At 43.5% G+C, this 26374-nt stretch overlaps 1 protein-coding gene across 10 annotated transcripts in view; it reads right to left on the bottom strand.

The window, feature by feature from the left end:
* The window catches only part of KIF1B (kinesin family member 1B), an 82104-nt gene extending 58653 nt beyond the window's left edge, over nucleotides 1-23451 (bottom strand). For 8 of the 10 annotated variants that reach the window (XM_064678530.1, XM_064678537.1, XM_064678533.1 and 5 more), the window contains exons 1-7: nucleotides 23194-23305; nucleotides 17956-18133; nucleotides 3995-4071; nucleotides 2767-2946; nucleotides 2110-2175; nucleotides 1181-1359; nucleotides 397-508 (exon numbers count right to left, since the gene is read on the bottom strand). In XM_064678530.1, the coding sequence (XP_064534600.1) occupies nucleotides 397-508; nucleotides 1181-1359; nucleotides 2110-2175; nucleotides 2767-2946; nucleotides 3995-4071; nucleotides 17956-18061 (720 nt within the window). In that variant the 5' untranslated portion in view covers nucleotides 18062-18133; nucleotides 23194-23305. Of the gene's footprint in view, nucleotides 1-396; nucleotides 509-1180; nucleotides 1360-2109; nucleotides 2176-2766; nucleotides 2947-3994; nucleotides 4072-17955; nucleotides 18134-23193 lie in introns of all 10 variants that reach the window. The other 2 variants (XM_064678536.1, XM_064678540.1) reach the window with 2 other exon arrangements.
* Between the last annotated feature and the right edge of the window lie 2923 nt (nucleotides 23452-26374).

The following is a 26374-nucleotide window of genomic DNA, read 5'->3' as shown; positions in this document are numbered from 1 at the left end:
TCATCCCAATTCCTGTGCCCAAATGAAAGAACTAACGAGGCAAATATTTTGTACTGACAAGCAAAACCATTGAAAGTTCTGGGAACAAGACTGGGGAAAAGTAACTTATTTTATTTCATGTATCACTCCCCACAGAATCTCGTCCTTAAGGCCACATTTTTCCCTAATCTATATATTCTCCTCCTGCACATGGGCCCCATTTAGTTGTTTTTAGAATTACAATCAAAATCCCATAGGAAATAAATGGGCTCTGTCAAGGCACACAGCAAGTTCACCCTTAAACCACCAGGAAAAAAAAAAACAATTCTCATTTTCTCATCATCCTGCCAACAAGAATAAGTCACTGCAGGGAAGATTAAGTGAAGAACAGACAAAAAACACTGATCTGTAACACACCTTCTCTGTGGAAAGATCAGTCTCTGTGTCGTGTTTCTTCTGAGTGAAGACAATTGTAAACACAGCGTGGGAGCGGCTGCTGGTTTCGTTCATGTTGGTGGCTGCCACAGTCCTGAAATAAGAACAGATATGGGCATGTTTAGAAAAGCACAACTCCTGCAGGGCTGGATGCAGCTGCAGAGCAATGGCAGCAAGAGGCTGGACAGGTGATGTTCTGCCCTGTAAGCAAAACCAAGCCACACCTAATCCCACTAATAAACTCTTTGATTTTTCACTCCTGAACTACTCCCATCTTAATCAGAGTTTAAACAGAGCTTTCTCAATCTTTACTGGATAATCCACCTCACATGCAAACACCCAAGGAAATGTGAGCAGCATTTCTGTGAGTCTTTCCCACACATTGTTAAATGGAGCCAACAGCTGACATGGAAACAACTACTAAAGAAGCAGAAACTAAAGCTGGAATGCCAACTTTAGTCCTGGTCACTTGAATGAAGGAAAGAGGGGACTGAGCTCACATGTTTATTTATACCAGGATAGTGATACAGTGCTCAGCAAAGGAAGAACTAAATGCTGGTATAACTATTTAGACACTTCATCTCAAGTCTCATTACAACCTTTAAATGTCTACACAGTGATTTGCAGCACTATTTCACCACACAAATCAATACCAGCCTTTTAATAGCATTGATTTCAATAATACTCCTCATTTACATGAGAGGGTTTTTTTAAAGTGCCAACGCATCACAGTGATAAAAACATAAACCACCCTCCCCTCACTCACCTGGCTTTGTTCCCAGCATCCATGAGGTCTGCAATGTCTGTGTAGGATGTCACTGCCAGCTTGGACAGATCCTCCACGTAGGGCCCAAGGAGAGGATGTTCTCGCACCCGCAGATTGCCCTTGTTCTTCGGGTTCAGCAAGTCCCTGACTCTCTCACAGTAAATCTCCATGTAACTCACCTGAAAACAGGAATTTGCATGGATAATTTAGTGTTTCTTAAGGCTTCCTCTGCAGCATTTCAGTGTGCCAGTGGTAGAAATTCCCCCAGTCCACCACAGCAGAGCTGTAGGTGGGTGTCTCTTCATTTAACAGCTCAGACACGGGCAGAGGGAAGAAGAGTCACAAGCCTCATGCATCAGATCTCCAACATAAGCTGCTGGCCTTGCATCCATGTATAAATCCCTCAGCCATTTCAGAAAACATTGGTGTGCAATGAAAAACTGTGCACTGGAGTTCCCAGTCATCCCAACAGCTTTAATGACACAGCAGCAAATCTGCTTCCTAAAGCAATAAACAGGACAGAGGGCAAGTCTGATTCCAAGGAGTCTCTTATGAACCTTCAAAGCAGACTTAAGAAGGAAAAAAAATTAATTTCTCTGTATGCAGAAGCCACTTTTGATTCTAAAAATTATGGCTATAGTCTTTTGACAATAAACATTTAGGTTCTTCAGCCCATCATTTCTTTCAGAGTAACTACACAGGGAAAGGTGAACTAGATTTCTGTTGGGGTAAAAAAAGAGTCACACAAAGGTTTTATTTACGTTTGCCTCAAACATGAAACAGAGAAAAGACATAAAGCTTAAAAAAATAAAATTTTTAAAATGAAATCCATCAAAAATCAGCATCCTAATGCAACATCAATAACCCAGCACCCACGCTCAGTTTGATGTCCAGCACACAGACATCCCTTCATCACTTATCACACTCACCTCTACAGAATATGACATTTCTTCATTGCTGTTGTCATTGATTTTCTCAAACAGCTCCTCACACAGCTGGGGAGAAATTAAACCCAAGTCAGAAATCAGTCCTTTCTGAGGAGTAACAAGTAACTACTATGACATGTCACTGAAATGGCTTTAGAATGAGGGCAGGGGAAGAAAAAGAACCTAATGCATCAATCCCATGCAGTCTCACTGGGAGGATAATTAATTTCAGTTCTACATCACTATCAACGTTATTTTATCTGGTATCTCAACAACTGCTCTGGGTTTCACCAATATTATCATTCTGTGCTATAAATAGAAGTAAGCTGCAGTTCTCTGCTAACTGTTACTGCAATACAAAAATGGCATATCAGCAAGTGTGTGTCTGAAGATGATGTAGGAGAAATTTGGATTAGGTTTTAGGAAGGACTTCATTATGAGGGTGAGGTACAGGTTGCCCAGAGAAGCTGTGGCTGCCCCATCCCTGGAAGTGTCCAGGGCCAGGTTGGATGGGGCTTGGAGCAACCTGGGCTAGTGGAAGGGGTCCCTGCCTGTGGCAGAGGTTGAAATGAGATGATCTTTAAGGTGCCTTCCAACCCAAACCATACTGTCATTCTGGGATTCTAAAAAACCAAATCCCCTTCCTGGGCTCTGTTCTACCTGGGGGATGATGCCTGCTTGGCTCTCCTCCTGCTTGCCCATCATGGTGTAGGATTTCCCAGCCCCAGTCTGCCCGTAGGCAAAGATGCAGACGTTGTAGCCCTCGAAGGCGTGCAGGAGCATCTCCTTCCCGATGTCATTGTACACACGGCTCTGGGATGCAAAGCAGGGATCTTCAGGCTGGAAAGACATGGAAACAGCATAAACACAGACTCAGCTACCATTTCAGTAAGATTTCAAAAGCAACTGGGTTTTTTTTCAACTTGTATCTTGTGGGTCAATCCCTCAGCAAGAGGCAAATTAGCCCATTTTTACACACAGCTTTTTCCCAAGGCAGCACAAGCTGGAGAAGAATGACAATGACCATGTCACTGCATTGTTTGTGGGGATATCTTACTCTAAATCTGGCATTCTCTTGCTTCCTGAAATGTTGGATTTGAACATTACCTGCTCCCGAAATCAGGACAAATTTAGCTGTGTTAACATTCTAATGTTGGGATCAAGATTTTATCAGACCTCCTCTGTTCCTTGATGCTGTTTATCTGCTTATTGTCAGGCATTATGTTCATAGTGTTCCTGTAATCAACTCACAGGGCTGCTCTAAGGGAGCAGTAAGGGAGGTGAGGGGTTTTTGTATTGAAAACATTCTTGCTGGCCACAGATTTGCTCAGAAATATTAAGTCTTATTTCACCACACGAGTTACTAAAATTAATCCCAGAGAAATGTATTATCCCTTCTTTATATATCTTTTAGAAAACAGTGCAGGGGAGGAGTAGGTGGCAGAACAACAGAGTTCTGCTGGGGAACAATTACTGGAAGTCAGTGAGAGCTGAGCACCGATTCACAGGAGGGTGGGGCAGAGGAGCCAGATGAGAATTTATTGCTTTTGCAGCTACTGAAAACATGGATCACCACACTGCCTCTTCAGATATGCCAAGGGAACACAGACAACATCCCTCCTCGAGCTGCAAGAACTCGAGCAACTGTCACTTGTCTAAGAGGACAACTGAATTAACTGTGGCTCACACAATCTTTCAAATATTTACAGCTTGTTGTAGCTTTCTGCTCTCCCCAGAGAGGGCAACACAACACACAGTCACAAGCTTTTAACCTGAATGTGGGTGAGAGAGTGCAGAAACATCTGACAAGGGGTGCCTTGATCAGAGGGAATGCAATTAAATCACACCAAACAACAGCAAAACCAGGTTTTCTTGGAAAAACACTCACCGATGTGTGGGACCAATAAGAGTAGTCAAAGCTGAAGGACTTTGGTGCTTCCTTAGGGTTCTTTGGGTTGATAATACCTACAGGAAATAAAATTCAAACTCTCAGTTAACTTGACATTTAGGAGCACAATTAATGAGCTTGCTGACCCACAGCCTGTGATTCTGAGTATTCAGTTGCCTCACTGCACAGGAGGAAGAAGGCTGAAGTAAAAGACTCACAGCTTCCTCACACTGATTTCTGCAGGCCTTATTTCAAGTAAGTCAAGAAAAAAAACCTCCCAGAAGGCATATGTTGTTGCTAAACAAAATTCTGTGTATTCCCCACAATTAATGAAAGCTTTGCCAGGCACCTTTAGTTTGGTGGGTTTGGTGTTTTGGTGGTTTTTCCTTCCCAGCTACAAAACACCTTCCTATAACCTTTGCTTGGAGAGGAGTAACGATGGATCCAGCTGTCATTTTAATGTCTGTAGTCTCTGTATTCCAATAATTTATAAGCACAGCCCTTGTTGGAGAAGTGAATCTCTACTGCTTCCTTCTTTTGGGTACTACAGTGCTGGAAATACTTAAATCTGTTATTTCCAGCAGCTGTTTTCAACATCATCTGTGTAAGGACTGTAAAAAGGCCCAGTCCTGAGGGTACCAAAATTAGATAAATCACCTTAGATTTACACACACCCACCTGCACCTAATGCAGCAATCTGCCTTTGGGGATGAGACACCAATTATGATAAGTGCAAACGAAGTCCACAAAGAAAGAAGCCATGCAAAGGTGTCAGCAGCCTTCCTGGGGAGGATTTACATCCTGATACCACTCTTCCTCAACAGAAGATGCTTATTCCTCACATATTCATGTCAGTTAGGCTCTTCTTTGAGAAACAGGGGCTTGTCCCTTTCCTTCAGTGACAAACAAGAATTCCCTCACCCACATCTCTTACCATTCCAAACACGAACTTATCATCTTCCTTCACCCAAGCCTCTGAAAACATGGTTACAGAACCCCCATTAAAATCAAATCACTCCTCTACCAGATGCTGTGTCCCTGAGCAGGGCTGTTGTCCAAAATTACAGTGTGGAGAAAAGATCACTGTCTGGACTGCAAATAGCAACAGTTGCTACTCTATTTCTCGTGGCCAACTCCGTTTCACTTGGATGCACCTTGTGCTGACATTCTTGCCTTTAAAAAGCTGACAGACAGGCAAAGCCAATGAATCATTTGCACCAGCACAGTATCAACTTGCAGAAATGCCTGTGGCTTTGGGTAGCAACGTGGGCACCAACACACAACAGACTGTAAGCCAAGAGATCATATATGGCTGGAACTTCCCTTTATTGGCTTTGCCCAAACAGCAGTGCAGCTACAGCTCACGAAATTCTCCAAAGAGAACAAAAAACAAAGCCCACAAGACAACTTCCCTGCCCCAAAGTTAAATCAGCTCTCTCCTTGCAGTGTGCTCCAGACTGCTACTATTCAGCTTCTCGTTTCACATTTGATGTGAAGCTCTGAAAGGTAAGGAAGAGGTAAGGTACAATGCCTTGTACCTGGAAGTTCCTACCCAAAAAAAGCAGTACAAATAAAAATCAATCTCCAATTAATGCCTGCAAAGGTACTACAAGCTTGCCATTACTTCACCCTACTTGCTTTCAGCTTAAATTTGATCCATCACATTTGTGAAGAGTAAAGTTCAGGCTCTGTCACTTATGCAAGTCATTCCACTCTGCCCCATTTTTTTAAATCATTATTTATTATTATTGTTGTTATTTTCTTAGACAGGCTTCCCTCGGCTCTTCAAGACAAGCTCCACATCCAGCTCGTTGTTTTGAAAACCACTTTCTAGGATGTATGTTTTTGCAAAGCATATCTTGAGAAGTGTATCAGGAAAGGGAGTTTAACTGCAAGAAAGCAGCTCTGTCAGAGGTTGGGAATGCAGCTGCCTGGCCAAACCCTTCCACTGCAGCAGGAATGGGCCAGAGCAAAGCTCCCTGCTGCCAGGAACTCTGCATGCTGTCCCTCAGCACTGGGATCCAGCCACAGCCTTGTCACTCAGCTCCTGGGCCAAGCCTGCAGCCTATTTATCCCCCATTCCCGTTCCCTGCACACAGTTACACCCTCCACTTCCAGAACCACTGCTTTCACAGAATTCCCAGTCTACAAATGAATCCAGCAGAGCTGACCGAGGGAGAAGATATGAGAGTATGACCTCAGCAGCTTTCAGCTGGACTAAAACCCTCTTCATTTGGGACACGAGCACCAAGTGGGTGCTGCCAACATCAGTGATGTCTGCTGCGGTCCGAGTTTGAAACCAAGTGCTCAGGGATGTAACAATGTGAGATAAAACCCCTGGAAGAAGGTGGTGAGGCAGCTCAGAAACCAGGAATTCCAAGTGAAGTAACAGTTCTAACCTGAAGGGGTCTTTTGCACCAAGCATCTCCTTTGGAGGGACAAGAAAATCCCTGAAATCTGTATCGCTGAAGAAATGAAAAGGCTTCTTATAGTACAGGTAAGCTTTGTCCTAAAAGTTCATATGCCAAATTGGGGAAGGGAAAAAAAAAATTGAAATGATGCTGCAGAAATTAAGACTGAGTCAGCAATACTGATTTTATGTACTATGTTTCTCAGCACACTGTGTTTTCAGCTGAACAAGGAAACAAATAGAAATAAAAGAGGAAGAGGAGTGTTTCCAATGTCTTTAATATCCACAAGAACAGTAAAAGCTCTTCAGTTACTTTGTTTGGTTTTGAAACCAGGCAAGGCCGAGGTGATTTGTGTGAGTGACTGATGAAATAGGTCGTCCTGTATCTCCTCTCCCCACAGCAGCCTCCCTGCATGGTCCTCACACTAATGGTTTAATTACAGAGCCCCAGGAAATGAGGAAGGCAATAAGGCAGCGGATCACAGCAGGAACACATTAATGGCCTTTTTATCTTACAGAATAAATTTGTTTATCTGCTATTCCAAAGGTCCAATGTGGCAATTAACTCTTGTGTTTGCAAACTGACACTAAAGCTTTGTGCTGCAGCTATAATTGCCATCAGTGGCACCGGAGCAGCCCGGAGTGTCGGAGTTAGCCAGGTCCTGGGAAACTCAACCCCTTTTGCAGGCCCCTTCCTTCACCAAGAGCCAACTTATTAGGTCATGGGGAATCTTGCAGTTTTCCACAAGTTAAGTTTGCTGCATCAAAGAGAAGCTGGAAGGGATATTTCCCAAACTCACTGTCTCCTGTAGCACTGCTACTGCAACAACACATGACCCGGTGTGGGAAGGATGGAAGAAGCTGCAGATCCTCTTTTCCTCCTGCAGGGCCTGAAACCTCTTCCAGGATCAGAGCAACAAGCACAGGGTGGGTTAATGTTCATCATTTGCACTCAGAATGGAAGGCCAAGAAAAAGGCAAGGGAATGTTCACAGTTTCAAAATATCCAATCATTGATTTGGTTGAGGGAGATAAATGCCCACACTATTCCTTCTCTTTATTTGAATTAGGAATTTCTGGAAATTCTGAATAATAAGCTTCACCTTAAGACATAATATTTAAAATCTGTTTTCTACCTTGGTAAGCAAATAGACAAAGTAATTACACATCATAAATTGGCAGAACTAAAAGCACCCTGTGTGAACAGCAGCTGATTTAATACCCACTGCCATCCCCCCCCAGAGACACAGCTTGTATTTTAAAAGCTTATTTCTCCTTACAGTTATACAGGAAGCCATGCAGAGCTGCCTCATGCCACCTAAAGTTCCTCTAAGCAGGAGTAATCCACATATTCTCTGGAGCCCAAACAACTTAAACACTTCCTTTTAGTTCTTCAGCTGTTTAAGTTTGGTGGGGTTTTGATACCTGTAACTACAAATGTGAGTTTTATATCTCACTGACCCAATGGTGAGGAAATGGACCGTTTTAAAACAAATTTCTTCACACCAAATAATCTAAATTTTTTTAACATAAGATCCAAAAAGTTTTACTAATTAGTCCTTGTACAGGACAAGTACATAGTAGGAGCAGTACAGCCTCATAAAAGGAGAAAGCAGGAGCACAATCAATGAAAATTATAATTTTAGATGTGCTATACCAACAGCAATAGAGCAAGCTCCACAAAGCATTTGGATTTTAACTTAAACAGACAACTTCATTTCTTGGCATTTTTACTGCTACAGTCCATCCCACTTGTTCCTTAATTAACATTTTATATACCATCCACCATCTGCTTTATCAGCTAGCACAAAAATAACATACATTTTCAACCTTTCCAATCTATGAGCTCAAATTCACCCCTGGTTTTCAACTTTAGCAAAAACTGTAGCAATCCTTGAAGAGCCACTTCACCACTGAAACAGTACCCATACATTTTGTAATATGTATTAGTTTGCATTCCTATTGTCATTTTGGACATTGAAATTTTTTGCCTTAGAATCCAATCTGAATTTTCTGAAGCTGAAATTCAAAAAGCACAGGTCAAATATGCACTTTATTTCACAACTATAACCAGAGTGTGGAGCACAACTGAGAGCTGATGCAAAGTTAAAGTCTTCCAGGGTATTTCCAACTGGAAGCAGCAATCTCTGTCTTCTCACCCCTTCCTAAACATATACACAAACACATTCCCATTTCAAGCCTTCATTTCTGGACTTAACACTTCCATCCTCCATTAAAACTAACCAAGTAAACAGACAGTGGGAAGCCTACAGAGAGGAGGAAAAAAAAAAACCACAAAAGCAAGGAAACTTAGCCAAGATCAGCCCCCTCATTCCATTCCCATCTACTCAGCCACATAAATATTTTTGCAGGCACAAGGAATGACTAAAAGTGCTTCTTAACCACTCCAAACTCCTATCAGATTATGACACTGAATTTGCAGTCCAAGCCCGATCTGCTTTCATCCCAGTCAGCTCTGCTCCTCAGCAGTCACAAATTTGGCAGATTGGGAATTATCTGCAGTCCAGGATCTGGGGATCCACGCAGTTCCTTCGAACAAGCTCTTGGAACAGAGATTCAAAGCACACAAGAGGCAAGAGTTGAAATTATTCTCTTCTCCCTCAGTGCATTTAAAGTCAAGTCACTTGAGTGCCCAGCTCCGCCCCTGCCAGTGCCCAGAGTCATATTGCAGGGCACTCTGCCAGCAGACATGCCAGGCATTAGTCACCCTGGGCAGCTCCAGGAGAACTGCTGCTGCAGTCTGCCCTTCACACAAACACCAGCAGACAGAATTAACTTGGGCTAAATCCTGGGATTAGCTGGTACACAGTCTGTGCTGGGAAGGGGGGGTGAGGGGACAGGCAGACTGATTTTTTAAATAAAAAACCCCAAAACAATCAATTGCCAATCAGAAATAGAACTCAATTATGATGGGAGTCAGGGATGGAACTGGAAAAACCGACCTTCCCGGATTTGTGCAACACAGCCCTGCTTTGTTGTGTACCTTTGCCATTCCCACACTGCTCCCACATCTGGCAGTGCTGAGGGCACAAAGCCTCTGCAATTTCTACATGGGAAAAAAAATGAGATTTCATCTCAGGAAAAGAGGCTTCACAGCAGCCTCAACTATTCCCTCTGTGGCAGCATCAACCCACCCCAAACACACATTCCCAGCAAATGCCAACACCCAGAGATAAAAGGTAGCAAGAAAGGCAATGTCCTGCCATCATTACTAAAGGAATAGGCAGAAATTTAAAAAAAAAAAACATGCTGGTCTAGACAGAACTTCTGGGGAAATAAATACCCAACAATTCATTTCTGAATTCAAATTCTATTGAATTCTCCAAACTCTACTTGAATCAATATAAGCAGTTGTTTTATTTGATGATGCCTGAATAAACAATTCAACCCATATAAAAAATATGGGGCTTTCAGAACTGACCCCACAAGACCAAACTCACATTAAATACACGGTCTCCTAAAAAACACGGGTCTGGAAAATATATCTGTGCCATCTGTGGACTGGAATGACAACAATGGGAACATGTTCCTTACGGAGAGCAGGGTGGAGCAGGCATTCTTTATTTGCTGGAACGTGAATAACACCACAAAGACACGTTTAACACAGGCTCCTTCCCTGGGCACACGCTGCAATCAGATCTATGGCCAGAGTGCTTTTAGAAGACAGACTTTCAGGGCTGTTATTACAAGAGATAAATGAAGGGAAATGGACACTTCCAGCCCGAGAAGCAGCGCTGGCTTTTCAAAGCATTGTTTGCATTTTTCAAATCATTAAAAGGGAAGGAAACCAAGCAGAAGCTAAGAACAGCTCATTTGGAATTCAACCGGATTCTCTCCCCACTGTGGAATTTCAGCCCTGGACTGGGAGAAAGGTTGGCTGGGGGAGGGCCTGAGGCTCAGCAGCACTGGGGCAAGGCAAAGGCTCGCTCACAGAAGCTGCTGGAAAGCCACTCTCATCCTCAGCTGCTCCTGCAGATCCCAGAGCTATAAATACCACCCCTACAGCTGGTGTTCTTGGAGATGCCAGCAGGCTCTGCACCAGGCAGGAGCCACTCCAACCACACTGTTCTCCCTTCGCTGGAGAGCTGACCCAAAACCACTGCAGAGCTTCCACTGCCAGGGGTTACCTGGGAACGTGCTCCTGCAGAAGGAGCACAGCAGGGCCATGAGCAGGGTGAGCACTCAGGCTCAATTCTGTGCTCACATTTGCTGCTTCAGGGCAGGTAAAACAACATCTCCCTTCACCCCCTGCTTCGGTTTGACATCTCTCCAAGAGCCAAGGCCTCTCCAAAGACCATCCTGACCTCAGACACAAGGCAGCACTACATTAAGAGAACACCCCGGAGCACTGGAATCCCGGGGAATCAGTTCTTAAGACTGTATCTAAAAAGACTTGTGTAGTGAAAATATCCAATTCCTAAAGTGCTTCCCATTAACAATTTGCATTCTCTTTACTTCCACTTGCATGCTCAAAGGTGGCAGGTTATTTAAGTATCTGATGAAAGGCATCCCCTCTGAAGGCCCAGTCCTGACTGGGTGGCACCAGCTCTGAAGGGGCAGCATCTCACAGGGAACTCACCCCTGACACAACTGTTCAGGCTCATCAGCAACATTATCCCTCTGCTCTGGTTCCATGCTAACTCCAAACATAATGTAGTCCAACTGCATCTAACATCAGCTGGAACATCCCAGTCATCCCACAGTCTTGCTCCAGGCCCAGTATTTGCATCTCTAACATTTAAAGATCATTAAATGTTCATCTTCCCCCATCTCCCCAAAGTCATCTTCCAAAATAAATTTTCTTTTTTTTTTTTTTAACAGAGCTGAATTAACACTTCAAGCTATTTTTATACCATCATGAGAAAGGCTTTAGAAGGCAAACCAAGCACTTAAGAAATTCCACATTTTTATTTCTTCTCCAAAAAAATATTCAAGACTTGTAGCAAAACACATGAGCTGTCAACATTGCAGGGCATTCAGAGACAGTGACTAAGACAAGCCACAGAAATCCCTAAAACACAGAGAGCTCTAATGCTCATACTGGGAACAGCACAGTCACTAGAACAGTTTGGGCAACCTCTGCTATTGTGACCTCTTTGACTTGTCTTTCAAACCTCAGCCACAAGACCATTCATGCATCCTCCACGTGACACAGTTTATCTCCCCATAAACAGCCTGTTTTGATAACACACCCACCATGAAAGCAGGGCACTATTATCATATTGGACAGGCATTCATTTAGGTTGCACCACTTACAAGGATGTACAAACCAGAAAAATCAGGGTAAGGGTTAAGTGACATTGCTGCATTGCTGTTTATTTGCCCAAGACAACCTCACTGTGCAAGTCACAAGTAAAAAACACTAGAAACACTTAAAAGAAAGAAAAAAAAGCTGAATGCTTTAGGAACCAAAGCTTTCTTGGCAGGCACGAGTCATCAGAAATGGGGGATGCTTATTTTTTGAGATATCTAAAAATACTATTTTCAGAAGACAGATTTAGAGTCAAGACTGAAATCTATCTATGAAAATTAATCATCCCACCTCTTCTGAACTTTCATTGAAAATGTCTCATCAGGAGAGAAAACCAGTAAGTTTGTTAGGTAAGACAACTACAGTGAGCTCTTTTGCTCACTCTTCCTCCCTCAGTAGCCCATGCTATTTATCTAACACATATAATTTATATATGTTCCTTTTCCAGGTTAAGTGAAGGTGGCTCGTCCATCTTGGTCAAAAATGGGCAAAATTTTGTCCCATCACTTTACTTTCTACATGTACTCAGTCATAAATAAAAGCCAGTTTCTTATAAGGACTTTTTTCATCAGCAATTTAGACTAAATATTATTTCCACAAGACAAAGTTCTTCCATGAAACTCTCCAAACTCTGCTTAGACAAAAACCCTCCAAGTTCTTATTTTCCTCAAGGCACACACACACCCCCCAGGGATTCTTTTCCATTCAGTGCCTCTTTAACAAAAGAGTTAAAAATCAGACCAGAAAGAAAAATACCAGCAAACCATATTTTTTTCCCCCTTAGGATAAAGCTTTTCTGGAAGAGGTTACTACTTTTTAAAGCTACACAACAATGAGAAAGGCAAAATTTATCAATACTCCCTGTCAATGTAGACCAATAAAGAACTGGCTGAATTACTGATGAGGTTACCTTGCTCTATAAACCTTTCAATAGTTTTGACTTTTGTATTATATTTCAAATACCACTGGTTTAGACAAACATGCAATAAATCAAAAGCCTTTTAAGTTCGGTCCTGCTTTCCCATGCATTTTTAATTTGCTCCAGAATAATTGCATAAAGCAGGACACATCTTAAAAGGAAATAAAAAAACCAAACAGAAAATTAACTTAGATGTTTCTCTATTAATTTTTTATTTATTTAAGCATTCAAGTTTAAACCAGAGGTTTATAAACCTCAGGAAGAAAAAAATAAACCAACCCTTTTACAAAAAAACATTTTTTTTCCCTTCAAACTGTCCAAATGAACTCCAAAATGCCTTCCCAAGTTTCTCTGATGCCAAGGATGCCTGGATGAGAACCTGGCTGCCACATGTCCACAGCAGCAGCTGGAGCTGTTGTTGCTGGCAGATGGGACTGCTCCACTGGGCCTACTTTTATTAAACATCCAGCACCTTCACAGCCACCAAAGAACCTTCCAGCATTCCTGACATGCTGAGTGCAAATCCAAACTGCTCATTTTCCATCCTAACCCAAGGATCCAGTGGCACTCCCTCCTTCCACGAGAACCTGGACTGTGCAGGTGCATTTCTGCACTCATATGGTTTGTGGCAAACCAGAAAATACAATAATCTCACATAACTATAGTTTGAGAACTCTGCTTTATTCTCTCACTGGCACACACAAGATGCTAAAACCTATTTTCATTCATCTATTCATTCATGCACATTTAATGCAACATCAATTGCATAGGACATATTCCAAGTAGGACACTTCCTTATTTCCCTGCTTCATTAGTTTAGTTTTCTACATACTTATTAGCTTTTTAAAAGCAGCAGCTAGCTGGGCTCTCTGCTACTCTGATTAATATCTAAATGCCATCTTGTAGTTACTGCCTTGAGCCTCTGCTTCGGCTTCATTTGTTTTTATTGATGCATTATTTATTTACAGAAAGGATTATCAAAACACTTCCATACACCAAAAAAAAAAAAATTAAAAAAAAAAATCAAACCCTCAAACAAACAAAAAACAAGCCAGAAAAAGCACAATACTCAGGGAGTCTTCAGGCACAGAACAGCTTCGCTTTTCAGCTCAATAACCCAAGGCAGCAGCTGCCAACCTTGTTTATATTTGTTACGTTTGAAAAGCCCAACAGGAATGAGCACGAGAACTACTGACACACAAAACACTCTCAGATCTATAGCTCAGCTTTCACCCCAACTCTTACACAGCAGAATCTTTCTCCCACTCACCACAAAAACAGCAATTAATTAACTGGACAGGCAATAAGTAATTAATATGTTGTGAGGAAGGTGCATTGGTGGAAATCATTCTCAAGAAAAATGGGAAAAAGCAGGAGTTAAAGACAAAACACACTCATGCTGAAAATCATGACTCTAAACCAAACTATTCTTGTATTATTAATTTCAAAAAGCTACTCGGGCGTTTGGCCACAAAAAATCACCTATTCAGTAATTTAAGGAACATCCTCTCAGAACAGAACTCCAAATGAAAACAAAGCATTTCAGTCAATTGAATCCACTTGCAGAGCAGGTACTTTTGAAAATAAACCTTATGTTTCTTAAGATGGCCTTTTCTTAAACTAATCCCACTCAGTTACTGTTCTGATATAGTTTTTTAGTCACTAATTTGATGGTGGCATTACCTCTTCTTTGGAAAGTATTTTGCATTCCCAGTTTAACTTAAATAGCAGAATTTTGCAGCTTCTAATTTCTCCTGTCTTTAAGAATTCCTCCATTAGCCTCCCTTCTCCCACCCCCACTTCTCCCATGTCCAGAAGAACTCCAGGCAGTATCATTCCAATGGATCCCATCTGCAATCAGATCTGAGCTGAGCAGCACAGGCCTCCTGCCAAATTCCAGCCCCTAAATGCAGTCAGCACATGTGACTCCAGCTGGGCTGCACAATCTCAGCTTTGCAACACGGATTTTGAAACATAAAGACTGGCAGTTCTCTGGGTGCAAGGTGCTGCATTACAGATCAGTGCCTTTGCAACCATAAAGGGGAAAAAACCCATTACTTTTGTCATGTTAGAAGAGTAGACGAATATTGTGTTTCAAGTACTGGTTTCAAAATTGCCATATTTTGCCTCCTTCCAGCAGAAAAAGAGAAGTCCCAATTACTCCCAGGCAGTGTCCTTAAACATTATGGGTTAAAAGCCTTTGTAAGAACTCTCTTTTTCTGAGATTAGGACCTATATAGAACTGTATTCAGCTCCACTGTCATTTTTAAACACTGAGAAACTATAAAGATGGGAGATGTTGACTAAAGGTCTTGATCTCCTATGAGGAAACACCATTAAAGGCAGACAGGATAACAAGTAAATTCTGTAGGAGCCCACAACAAAATCACGTTGTTTTGCTTCTAAGGCAAAGTTAAGCTGTGTAACAAAACTGAGTGTAAGCTTTCTGAGCCAGGAGGATGTTTTGCTTTGCTGGCAAGAACACCGTGAATGACAGGCAAGCCCAAAAGCTGTAAACAGCCAAACTCACACAAAAACTGCCAAACAAAAGCAGCATGTCAGGCAGCAACCTCCCTGGCATTCTGACTTCAAGAACATACTTTGTTATTATGGATGTCAAAAAACACTCCTTTTTTTATAGTCATTAAAAATGGTGCATAAATAGAGAACCCCTGTGACACATTTCATTATCTGTATCTTTGTACTGTTTCCTGAACAAAATCCTGAGCACTTTGCCTCACTTTCACCCCAATGCTTTGGTCTCTGCCAACACATCTACAAAACTCAGACTTGGACAAAGCTTAAACTCAGGACCCACAAAGGATTTGTAGAATAGCTTGGCCAGTCAATACCCACAGAATTAAAGTTCAAGTAACAGCCAAAATCCCTTCTTAGCTATCAGACTTCACAGTGTCCCATCAATCCCGTATCACAATAGTCCATTAGGCTTTAATTCCAAGATAAGGGAACTTTAACTGTCTTGGAGGCCTAAAATAGTCACTACTCAGCATACCACCAGCCTCTCAGATTTGCCTCCTGTCAACCTGATTAGTGCCCAAATGACAAAATAACCTTTTCAGGGGCAAGATATCTGAGCCTCCATCATTTTGTCAGCACATCTGAAGGTATGAAGCAGGAACCCAGCCCACAATTACTATTGCATTCCCTCTATTTTCAAATGGCTTCATCAGATATGAGTCTCAGATACACTAATGTCCCTTTATGTGCTCAGGTTTTGGTCAACAAGTTCAGACCTTAATCATGAGGAGTTCAATCACACAACTGTGAGGTTGCAGAAAACTGAGGACCGTGAAAACCAAAGAATTTTTGGCAGAAATAGCAACAGCACTTGTGCCCCCAAATCTTCCACGTAGCCTAAAAGCTTACCAGAAGAATTTCAGCTTGAAGTTACACGTGTCAGACAACCTTGTTGGGAAGATTCTTTGAAGCAAAGATTTCTGCTCAGGTTTTTTTCCCCACCAAACAATGCCTTATTCATATCCTTTATTATACAATCCTCTTCTGCTCAAACTACTCCTCTGTCTATTGCTTTCTTGTGTTTCTCCTCTAAGAGGGAAATACAGGTAAAAAACACCCCCCAGACTGCAACAAGGTGTAACTATTGCAATTGGTGATTCCTTCCCCACAGCCTGTAATGGCTCCAATGACTTCAACCTGACCATCTCTCACATCAGCCAGTCTGTGTCACAGCCACAGGGCTCAAATAGAAGGCTGCAGATCAGAACATTTCCAGAGCCTAAAACAGATCCAAAACTGCAAAGAAACTGCCAACTAGGTAAATCAGGAAGTACTTTTTTCCTTTTGAAAGCTGATGCATTCCCAGTGTGTCATTGTGGTGCAGCTCTAGGACCCAGAAGCAGAACCAGTGTCTTTGGTCTACACCACATCTCAAACTCAGACAAACAAATTGCCAGAGATTGACTTGTCACCCTTGTTGTTCCACCACAAACAAGGTGTTTCCACAGGCTCCTGGAATTCAAACACCTCAAGCACCTAAAATGATTGCTGTGATGACTGCAGCAAGAAAAGCTCTTACAGAGGCACCCAGTGGTGCTGCTGGAGCCCAGAGCTGGTGGCATTTCCATAACAAATGGCTTCTGATGGAGTCTGCAGTTCTCCCATTCTGCACTGGGATCCAATCATGGGATACAAGCACCTGTTCTACGTGAGGTGACTTCAAACGTCCCCCTCCCACCCCTATCTTACAACCAAACTCTGAAATCCAACCCCAAAAAAGTTTCTTCAGGTAGTATTTCACATAAGGTCTGAAGATAAGAGTTTTTGCACTAAAAAACAAGCTCTCTTCTGTATGACACCTGTTTTCCAACGAAATCATAAACACTGTATATAATTTAAGTGATCACAACCAGGACTTAAAATGCCATGGCAGAAGCAGGCTGACCTACAACCTTGGCTAAAAAAAAAGAGAGGCCTGTGTGAACCCTCCTTTGTGTTACCAGGCAGGAGTAAATACTCCAGTAATCAGACAGCAAAATAACTCAGTGCTCTTGGAGTGCTGCTTCCTACAGCTGCAGACAAGATGACTCTACTTGATTACCCAACAATGACAAACTCCCCCAAGAAGAGCAGTAGAGAGGCAGAGCTGTTGGGCTGCACATGAGGAACTGTAAATGCTGTCAATACTGCCCTGACTTCAACTATGTAAATACAACCAAGCAAACAACAAAAGAGGTGTGCCCATACTCAGTTTCCCACAGAACAGTCTTCCCCTCCAAATTAGACCCACAATAATTATTTAAGAAGCCTAACACTTCTAATTGGTTAGGAAAGAAGATGAGTTTTTGTAGTCTGTTATTTTGCTGTCATTTAGACACCTACTCTGGAAAGCATAAAACTTGATATCCTTTTCCCCTCAGCTTTCTCACTCAAATTATGTTCATAACCACAGGCACAGACTGCAGAATAAGCACACCAAGAACTAAAGCACAAGACCCAAGCAGGACTTACACCACAATTATCATGTGGTGCTCTGCATTGTATCCCTGTATCTGTCAGCTCACATGATATTCCCACACACTGAAGTCAACAAAAAGGTTTTCACTTCAGTATTCTAATATTTCTGTAGAATTTCCAGCTCACCACAAGCAAACACCTTAAATAACAGCATCAAAATCGAGATATTCATGATTTAGACTTTCTAGTCAAATTCAGAGACAATCCAATTTGTAATGACAACCTCAGAAAAGCAGAACCCCCAAAAGATTAATTCCAGATGATACAAATGCACACAGCACTCAGCCTGACAGAAAGAAAAGAATCACGCAGGAAATGTGGGGAGAAAGAAAGAAAGACTCCCTTAGAAGATTCAAATAAACTTACTGGTTGAATTGCCTTGCATCTGGATGATACATTTGGACTCCTTGCTGGTTTCCCGGGAGTTGAAGGGCCGGACCCGGACAGCCACCTTCACCGAGGCCCCCGACATCCTGGCTGCTCGGGGCACAGTCAAGGGATTGAAGTGCTCAACAGCCTTTCAAGTTATCCTTGTTGGTGTTTTCTAGAGAGAAAAACATCATTTAGTTATTTGCAGCTGTTGCATTCAAGATGTTGATTAAATGAGGAAAGTTCTAAGCTATTTGATCACTTCAGTTCCTGCTCTGCGATCGCCCTCCCTGACCCCCCCCAAAAGGTGTCACCTCAAAGCCAGAACTGGAAACACAACTACCAGCACTGTCCCCCCAGTCAAGTTTCTGCCACCTGAGGCAGTTCTTTTCAAGTGTACAAATATTTGTTTTCAATACTTGGTTTTCTTCCCAGAAAGTAGGGATGCCAGCACCAAAATAAAGATCTGGTTGCAACATATGTGAGGCTTAACCTAACAAAGATAATTTTAGCAGTAAAGACACAGCTACTTAGATTTCAGCAGGAGGTAGGACCATACACCCCATCCCCAGGTTCCCTGGCTGCCCAGTGCATTAGCAACAACATCCAAACTGCCACAAGGGTCATGGGCCATATCACACTGCCTTTCAATGCACATGACTCCAGAGAAAAGGCTGTACCCTTAAAGAACCCTTTGCAGTCCTGGGAAAGTCCTCTTCTCAAAGGAAATAACAACTCAACAACTACTTGTCTATCTACTGATTAAAGGACACGCTGTAAGGAAGAAGAGGAATCAAGAATTATTGCCTTCGGGGTAAATATTACTATCCATCTTCCGACAAATGTCCACCATTAAATTCATCTTCATTATCAAAATCCTTGTTCTAATCCCACCACATCCAAATGATGGAGCACTTTGGTTGCACAAAACTATCCCTGATAGCCACTGTTCAAACTTTAAGGCCCAGAACTATTCAAACACAGGGTTAATAAAGATTGATTTGGTTGTATTTTCCTCGACCAGCCTCTTCCATCAGAACAAGGTTTCTCAGTCAGTCAACAATTCAGAAGTTTCACTTCTTGCCACAGGATGTTGTGATTACTAAAGTGAAACTGCCTCCAAAAGGAGGAAGGTAGATTCAGAGAAAGCCATCAAGGCCTACTAGAAAGCTGCTCCCCTTGGCTAGGAAAGCCTCCATGGCACAGACACAACCTGGAAGATACAGTGAGGAAACACAATCCCAGCGTTGGTTTACCCTTATATTCTAAATATCTGCTATGGGCACTGCTGAAGACAGGACTCAGGGCTGGGTGAATCCTTGCTCTGGCTCAGTGCAGTCACTTCTATCTGGAACCTGAGTCACCAGGGGCAGAACTCGACCCTGCACAAGTCATCACATGTGGCCCAGAAATCCTGACATCTCCTTTTCTGGTTATCCATGCACCACACACCCAGTGGACTGCTCATTTCAGGGTTCTGATCACAGTGCCACAGAAGTACAAAACTTACCAGAAGATCTAAAGTGGAAGCATTTCAGCTCTAAAGTAAGTTCTACAGCTGGTAAAAATACTCATACGTGCTTAATTCAAGCTATGGCACATCTTCACACAGCACAAGAAGTTTTTAATAAAATTGCATTGCTTCATTAATGCCATCACATGGTGAAGGGGGAAATTAAATTACTCCAGCAAGTAGGAGTAATTTAAAGCATTCTTTATTTCAGGAGGTACCTGAGGTCTCTCACCAGACTAGAAGAATGTCTTTAGGAGCAAGCCAAGTGAATCTCAATGTCAGCAGTACAGCAAACTGGTAGAACAATGATTAATGAGGCAGACACACAGTCAGCTTTGGGTTGGGATGGAATTTTAAGAAGTTTCACTGAAAAAACCAAACACAGAACAGAGCAGAGAACTGATGGGAATGAATTCCCGTGGTGCTCAAAGATTCCAGGCTGTTTTGGAGCACTGCTCCATCCCCTTTGCTCCAAGGTTCCTTTCATGTATAACAAAGTATCAAAGTTGCAGCTCCATTATGAACTTTCCTCTGGAATATCCCCTGCGTGGATTTTCGCCCTCCCTCCCTAACAGGACCCTTGCATAAGTACCTGTGCCCTCACACCAGAGCCAAGGGACAGGGCTAATCCTGACACAACCCAGAGCTATTATCCAACTGACCCTGGACACTGCTGCTGGAAACAGGAATGTTACTGTACATGGCCACTCAGCATCCTGCTTCCGAAATATAACTTCAAAAATCGAGTGCAAAATGTCCTTTTTTATCAAGTTCACGGTGACACAATTTACTTTAACCAACGTGTTCTTATAATATTGTTTATGAAACACAGGGATTGTTTCCCCTTCGTAATGCAGAGTCCCACAAAGACTTTTTTCTGCTGTTTTCACAGAACTACCCCTCAGAACACTGCACGAACTTCTGCAGATAACTAGGAAACTGCCAAACAGAGGGTGGGATCAAAGAATCATCTGCTTTAAAATATATATGTTCTCAAGTACCTCTGAACATCATATTCACAATAAGAAAGCATGAAAATCACACCTCCAGAGCCTCCATATGCACCAGCTAAATGACAGCCTTGTTTGAAACACGGCTGTGAAGAAATTCTCACAGAGCAGGTCACAAAATCACCTACAACACCATGAAAATTTAACTGCTAGCCTTCTGCAATTACCAGCTTTTCCCAGCTCTAACTTTTGTGCTGATGGAAAATTAAAGTGGTATAATTTTAAATCTCATTTCTTCTCAACTCTGCTGTTTTTCATAGCTGAAGTAAGCAAAATGCCCACTTGTAGTTGCACATGGATTTCAGATGTTATGAAGACCAATTCACTGTGCAAAGTTTAATTTTCATTAATAAGAAAATTCACCAAAACCATTATATTTTGCCAAGCTTCCCATGCGTTTCAGCTGTTGGGGGTTTGAGGGTTTTTTCCACTTATCAGCAACTTTAAGTGGTTGTAATGTTTTATAAAGGTAGCATTGCCCTCAATGTACAGACTGATAAAATAAGGGAAAATGAGCCCAAGTTGCAGAGCATCACAGACCATAAATTGCAACTGGTTTTTCGAGGTTCACAGTTCCCAGTAGTATCACTTCCCATTACAAAATGCTGACTACAGGAGCAGAGGCACAACTTGAAAAAGAGCAAACCAAAATATGCAATTCAGTCTGTGGTACAGATTTAGAAGAACAATATTCATAAAAGACAGCTTTTTTTTTTTTTTTTTAATGTTCATTACAGGCTCAGAAGGCTGCCATCCATGCTGGAATGAATCATTCCCCTAATGTCTTGGAAAGAGTCTGTGAGCTGTGTCTCTTTTAATGTTCTGTCTGTACGAATGCAATCAGGACCCAGGCAGGGAACTGCCTGCGTAAGGAAGGCTTTGACGTGACACTCCACTGGCTCCAAAACAGGTGGCAGATGATATTCGAGGTGTTTAGGGAGCTCCACCAGCACAAAGGCAAATCCTACACTCTGGTTTCACACTTATTTTAAACTGTGATTAAAAGATATCCACCCTGCAAATCACACAGTGAGATTTTAATATTAATGTGTGTCATTAAACAAATCATTTAAGTATCTTGTCTGTTTACTGGTATTCGAGCTGACAAACCTAATTATGTTGATCAATCACCCTTCACAGGCTCAACTAGATTTGGACTTTCACACAAATATTTGAAGAAACATTAAGACTTGGATCCTTGGATGTATTTAAAAGTTTAGGCAAATCAGTTTTTATGCAATCAGTTTTAATACAAACATATTGTTGTTGTTTTTTTAAGTAAAGTTACAAACTGAGTAGGGATTTAAAGTCAAATTATTATTTATATGTTCAGAGAAGTTTGCTTTTGCAACCACTTTGAGCTTGTCGCAATGTTCAGAATCTATCTCTACACTCAAATAAAAATAAAAAAACCCACTATATATCACAAACGAAGAAGAATCACTTTTATTTAAGATAACCAGCCACTGTGTCATATTTGCACAGGGTTCGCCTACCAGAGAACGTGCTAACTTTTAAACAAAAAAACTGCTTAACTTAATCAGTACAACAGCTCTAAAGAAATAAACCGAGCCCAGGGATTAGTATGTGGAAAGTTAGCAAAACAGCTGTTCAGGGCAGCAGAGGTTCAGGAACAAGAGGTCCACAGCCAAGCCAATTTTAGGTCCTGCTCTGAGGCTCAGTGATGACACTGTGATCCCTGAGCTGAACTCACGCCACGCTCTGCTATCTTTGGACCAGGTGAAGATGCCAGACCAAACTGTGCTGCAGAACTTGGCGATGCCCTGAAACCCGATCACATGAACACATGGCTATTTACCAACACACCGACACCGCATTGTGCAACAGCAGAAAGAACTGAGCTAAGGCGGCGCTGGAATTGAGGAGAAACATCCTTTTAAATCTGGTACGAACGCATTTTTTCCATTCCGGAAAACAGCTGTAAATTCATCACCCGCTTCTGGCGAATTCTCCGCCCTCAACTGAACACCCGCGTTCTGACAACGACCCCAAATCCGCCAGGCCTGTCACCCCTCCATCCCTCCATCCCTCCATCCATCCCTCCATCCCTCCATCCATCCCTCCATCCCTCCCTTCTCCTGGCTCCCCGCGCTCCCGGGATTGTCGGCTCATCCTCCCAACATGGCTGCCTCGGGAATGGTGCCGTGCCCAGCCCGGCCACGGACCCGCCGCTCGCAGGGCCGCAAAAAACCGGCCTGGAAAACACCGGCCCTTCACATTCCCGCATCTCCAGCCGGAGGAAGGGCTGTGCCTCCCCCTCCCTGCACCGGCGACTGTCGCCTCCGCCTCATCCCAGCTGGAAACGGGGGGGAAAAGGACGGCGGAACGCGGCACGGCGGGAGGGATCGGCCGAGGGAAAGGCCGGGGAGCAGCAGCCCGGGGGGAAAGGAAGGAAAGGGAAGGGAGGGAAGGGAGGGAAAGAAGCAAGCGTCCTGGGGGATGGAGATGCGTCGGGCAGATGACAAGGCCGAGCGGGGCCCCACGCCCTTGCGTCGCTGCCCTGACAGCTCCGCATCCATCCATCCCTCCATCCCTCCATCCATCCACCTATCCATCTATCCACCCTTCCCCCGCTCCCCGCTCCATCCCTCCGCGGGGCCCCACAGCTGCGTACGGCGGCCCCGCCGCCTCCCCCTCCGCATTACGGCATCGCCCACCCCCGCCCCGCTCCGGCCCCCGCGCCCCCCTCACCTGGCGCGGGGTGTCCGCGGGAGACGCGGGCGGTGCGGGGTCAGCAGCCGGCGCGGCAGCGCAGCGACAAGAACCCGGCCATCCCCATCGCCGCCTCCACCGAGGCCGGGAGAACCCCCCCCGCCGCCGGGAAAGGGAGCGGGAAGGGCGAGGGAGGGAAGGAGGGAGGGGAGAAAGGGGAGGAGGGAGAGCGAAGCCGCGCCGGGAGGAACGGGCGCCGCGCTCGCCTCAGCGCCGCTCCCGCACTGAGGGGCCGCGGACTGCGCGCCCGCCCCGCGGGGGGGATGCCGCCCGCTCCGCCAATCACCGCCCTCCGCCCCGCCCACCGAGCCGAAACCCGCCAATGGTACGGCGAGAAGCCGGCGACAGCCCGCCCCCCGCGCTGTCAATCACAGCCTGACAGCGCCGCGCCTCAATCACGGCCCGACCGCAGCGGCACCGCCCTCCGAGCGGATCCCTCCGCGCCCCTCCCCCGGACGCTGCACCGCCCCGCCGCGGTGTGTCCCTGCGCGCGTGAGGGTGACGCGCGGTGTTCCCAGAGATGCGAGGGGAAGCGGGCGCTTCTAGCTAAAAAAAGCAGGGATACGGCGTAATATGCGGAGAAACGGGCACTTGTGCCTGAAAAAAGCAGGGATACGGTGTGATGTGAGCGCTGGTTGGCGCCCCCGGCTCGAGGGCCCGAAGTGGGTGGGCGCTGCAGGAACGCGGGGTCTGAGGGAGCGAATTCCCCAGCTCCCGAGTTCAGTGTGGTTCAGTGAGATTTGGAGTCCTAAACTAGGCCTAAGGCTTGTAGCTCTGAGGGGAGGGATTAATTATCCCCTCCCCTCCTGTTCAAAACTTTTTTTTGAGCAGCCTGAATTATATTTGTAGAGCTCCTACTGTATTTTTAAGTAAATGATTACATTTAGTCAGTAGTGCTGTATTAGCTCTCGTACTTTCCATAATTTCATGCATATTCTCATAGTAAATTTTTATTTTTGTGGCAATTATTAGCTGTAAAGTTCTTCCATTCCGGTAGCACTTTGATAATTTCTCCTGTTAGAAATAGGCTTAAGTATTTAAGCATTTTGAAAAAGAACACATTATATGAAATACTTTAATTACATATTTTTCATATATCATCACGTGCAAATTGGATTTAAGCTGTGGAGAACATTCAGGACCTGGGATTTGTGGTTTCAGAACAAGGTTTATTTTTGTTCACAGGCTCCTGGCTATTTGCTGTGTTAATCTACACTGTGTCCCTTAAGTTTCAGATTTTTGGGAGAATGTGTTGTTACTTTGTTTGGTGAAAAGTGACTGTTTCCCCTTGCCAGCCTCATCTGCAGTTACACCAACAAATGCAAAAGCCAAACAATCCATGGCTGAACAGAGGTTTTAGGGAAATACTGCCACAGAACCAACAAATCAAAAATAGGTGGCTTTCCTCTGTCCTAGAAAATAAATACCATCATTTGAACTTTGGAATACTTCTACGGAGAGAAAAGATGATTTAATGGTGTTTTTAAAGTGGTGTAACTGTGCTAACTTCCACCTGGGGCTGTGCAGAATTAGGTCAGTTATATATTCCCTGAGGAAAAAAAAGGCAAAAACGCCTGAAAAAAACCCAAAACCTGTTTTAAAATCCCCTGCAAACTGTTCAAATACTGGGTGTGTGCTGTAACCCTCCGTGGCAACAGACACTGTGATTCATTTTCCTTCAGCAAAGTTTGTGTGGTGTCTCCTAGGAACAGCAGTTCCTGCATCAGTCTCATGCCCAAGTTTGGGGAGGGCTCACCCAGAACAGCTCCAGGACGTTAATTCAGTTACTTGATCACAGGGGCTCGAAAAATCTGCCAGAAACAGTCAGAGAAAATCAAGTTACACGTTGGGAAACAGCAAAGGGCAGGACGTGCTGGGTGGCATCTGGGAGGTCACTCACTGTGGAGGGAGCTGAGGAAAATGCCTCTTAAATATTCAAGTACAGAGTAAAAAGGTGCTCAAGTATTCCTCTAACTGGTTGTGATGCCTTTTTAATTATGGAATTCGGCATTTTAGCTCAATTTAATCAGAATGGCCTTCTCAATATCATTTTTGAAAATTAGGTATCCTTGGGTAATTTAGAATTATCAAAAAACGTAGTTAAGTGGAATTCTACTGCACTGTTTTGTGAATCCTGCTTAAGAAGTTCTTGTCAAGTCCCTTACAGGAAAGGGGCCATTCTTACTCCTTTTATGTTTCTGACACCACCACACAACCCTGAAAAGAGCAGAAACATCCAATTCCCTGTAAGCAGGTGTGTGCTTAAATCTAGAATTTAAGATACTCCTTTTCAAGACAAGTCACACAACGAAGGCCCCCAGCCCAAGAAGAGTGTTCTTGAGCATTATTATTCCAGAAAAATGAAAGTAAGTAGTAATTTCTTGCATTTATTAGTACAAAGAAATATAGTTGATTACTCAAATGCTACCTAAAACAGGGAAGCCTGTTTAAATACAGGCAAGAGGGGAGGTTTAAGTGATAAGGAAAAGAGAGCTACACTGTAGAGCAAGGCTCCTGGGGGCTGGTAGAGTAAATCTGTTGCTGGCTGACAGCAGGGTTGTCATCCTGCTATTAAACAGCATTAGCTGTCCTTGCTGCCAGCAGGGGAGAGTTGACAGAGATGTAAATTGTGCCCTTACATAAGTATAAATTGTGATATAATAGAATCAATTGTGCTGAACTGTACTGCTGTAACATCAGCACTTGCCCCAGGAATTTTTCTAGTCTGGAGCTGGAGCACAAGTAGAGACCAGTGATATGATCTTATATTAAATTTTTCCAAGAAAAGCCCATTTTGCAACATATGTAGAATGTTACCCATCCCTGGGATGAGCCAGTCCCAGCTCACATGTTCATATTCTGCAGACACAGGGCAGTGTCAAATGTAACTTGACCACTGATGGTTTCTGTGATCTCTAACACAAAGTCTCTGCATTGTAGTGAGGTTACAGTTGGATTGAAGAAGGGAAATGACATGTTAATGGGGAAGGGAAATCACAAAAAACTGCAGGTAGCATTTAAATTAATTAAACTAAGAATTGTCCCACAACTGATACGCTTTTGTGGGAGATTTATTTTTAATCCAGTGTCAGCTTTGCTTTTCAGTTCCTCAAATGTCCACAGAAAGAGAGGAGTTTGGTTCACTTTTGTGCCTGGACAG

The sequence above is a fragment of the Pseudopipra pipra genome, chromosome 22, assembly GCF_036250125.1.
Source record: "Pseudopipra pipra isolate bDixPip1 chromosome 22, bDixPip1.hap1, whole genome shotgun sequence".
Lineage (NCBI taxonomy): Eukaryota > Metazoa > Chordata > Aves > Passeriformes > Pipridae > Pseudopipra > Pseudopipra pipra.
Note: the sequence above shows the minus strand (reverse complement) of the source record. Positions and strands in the feature narration are given on the sequence as shown.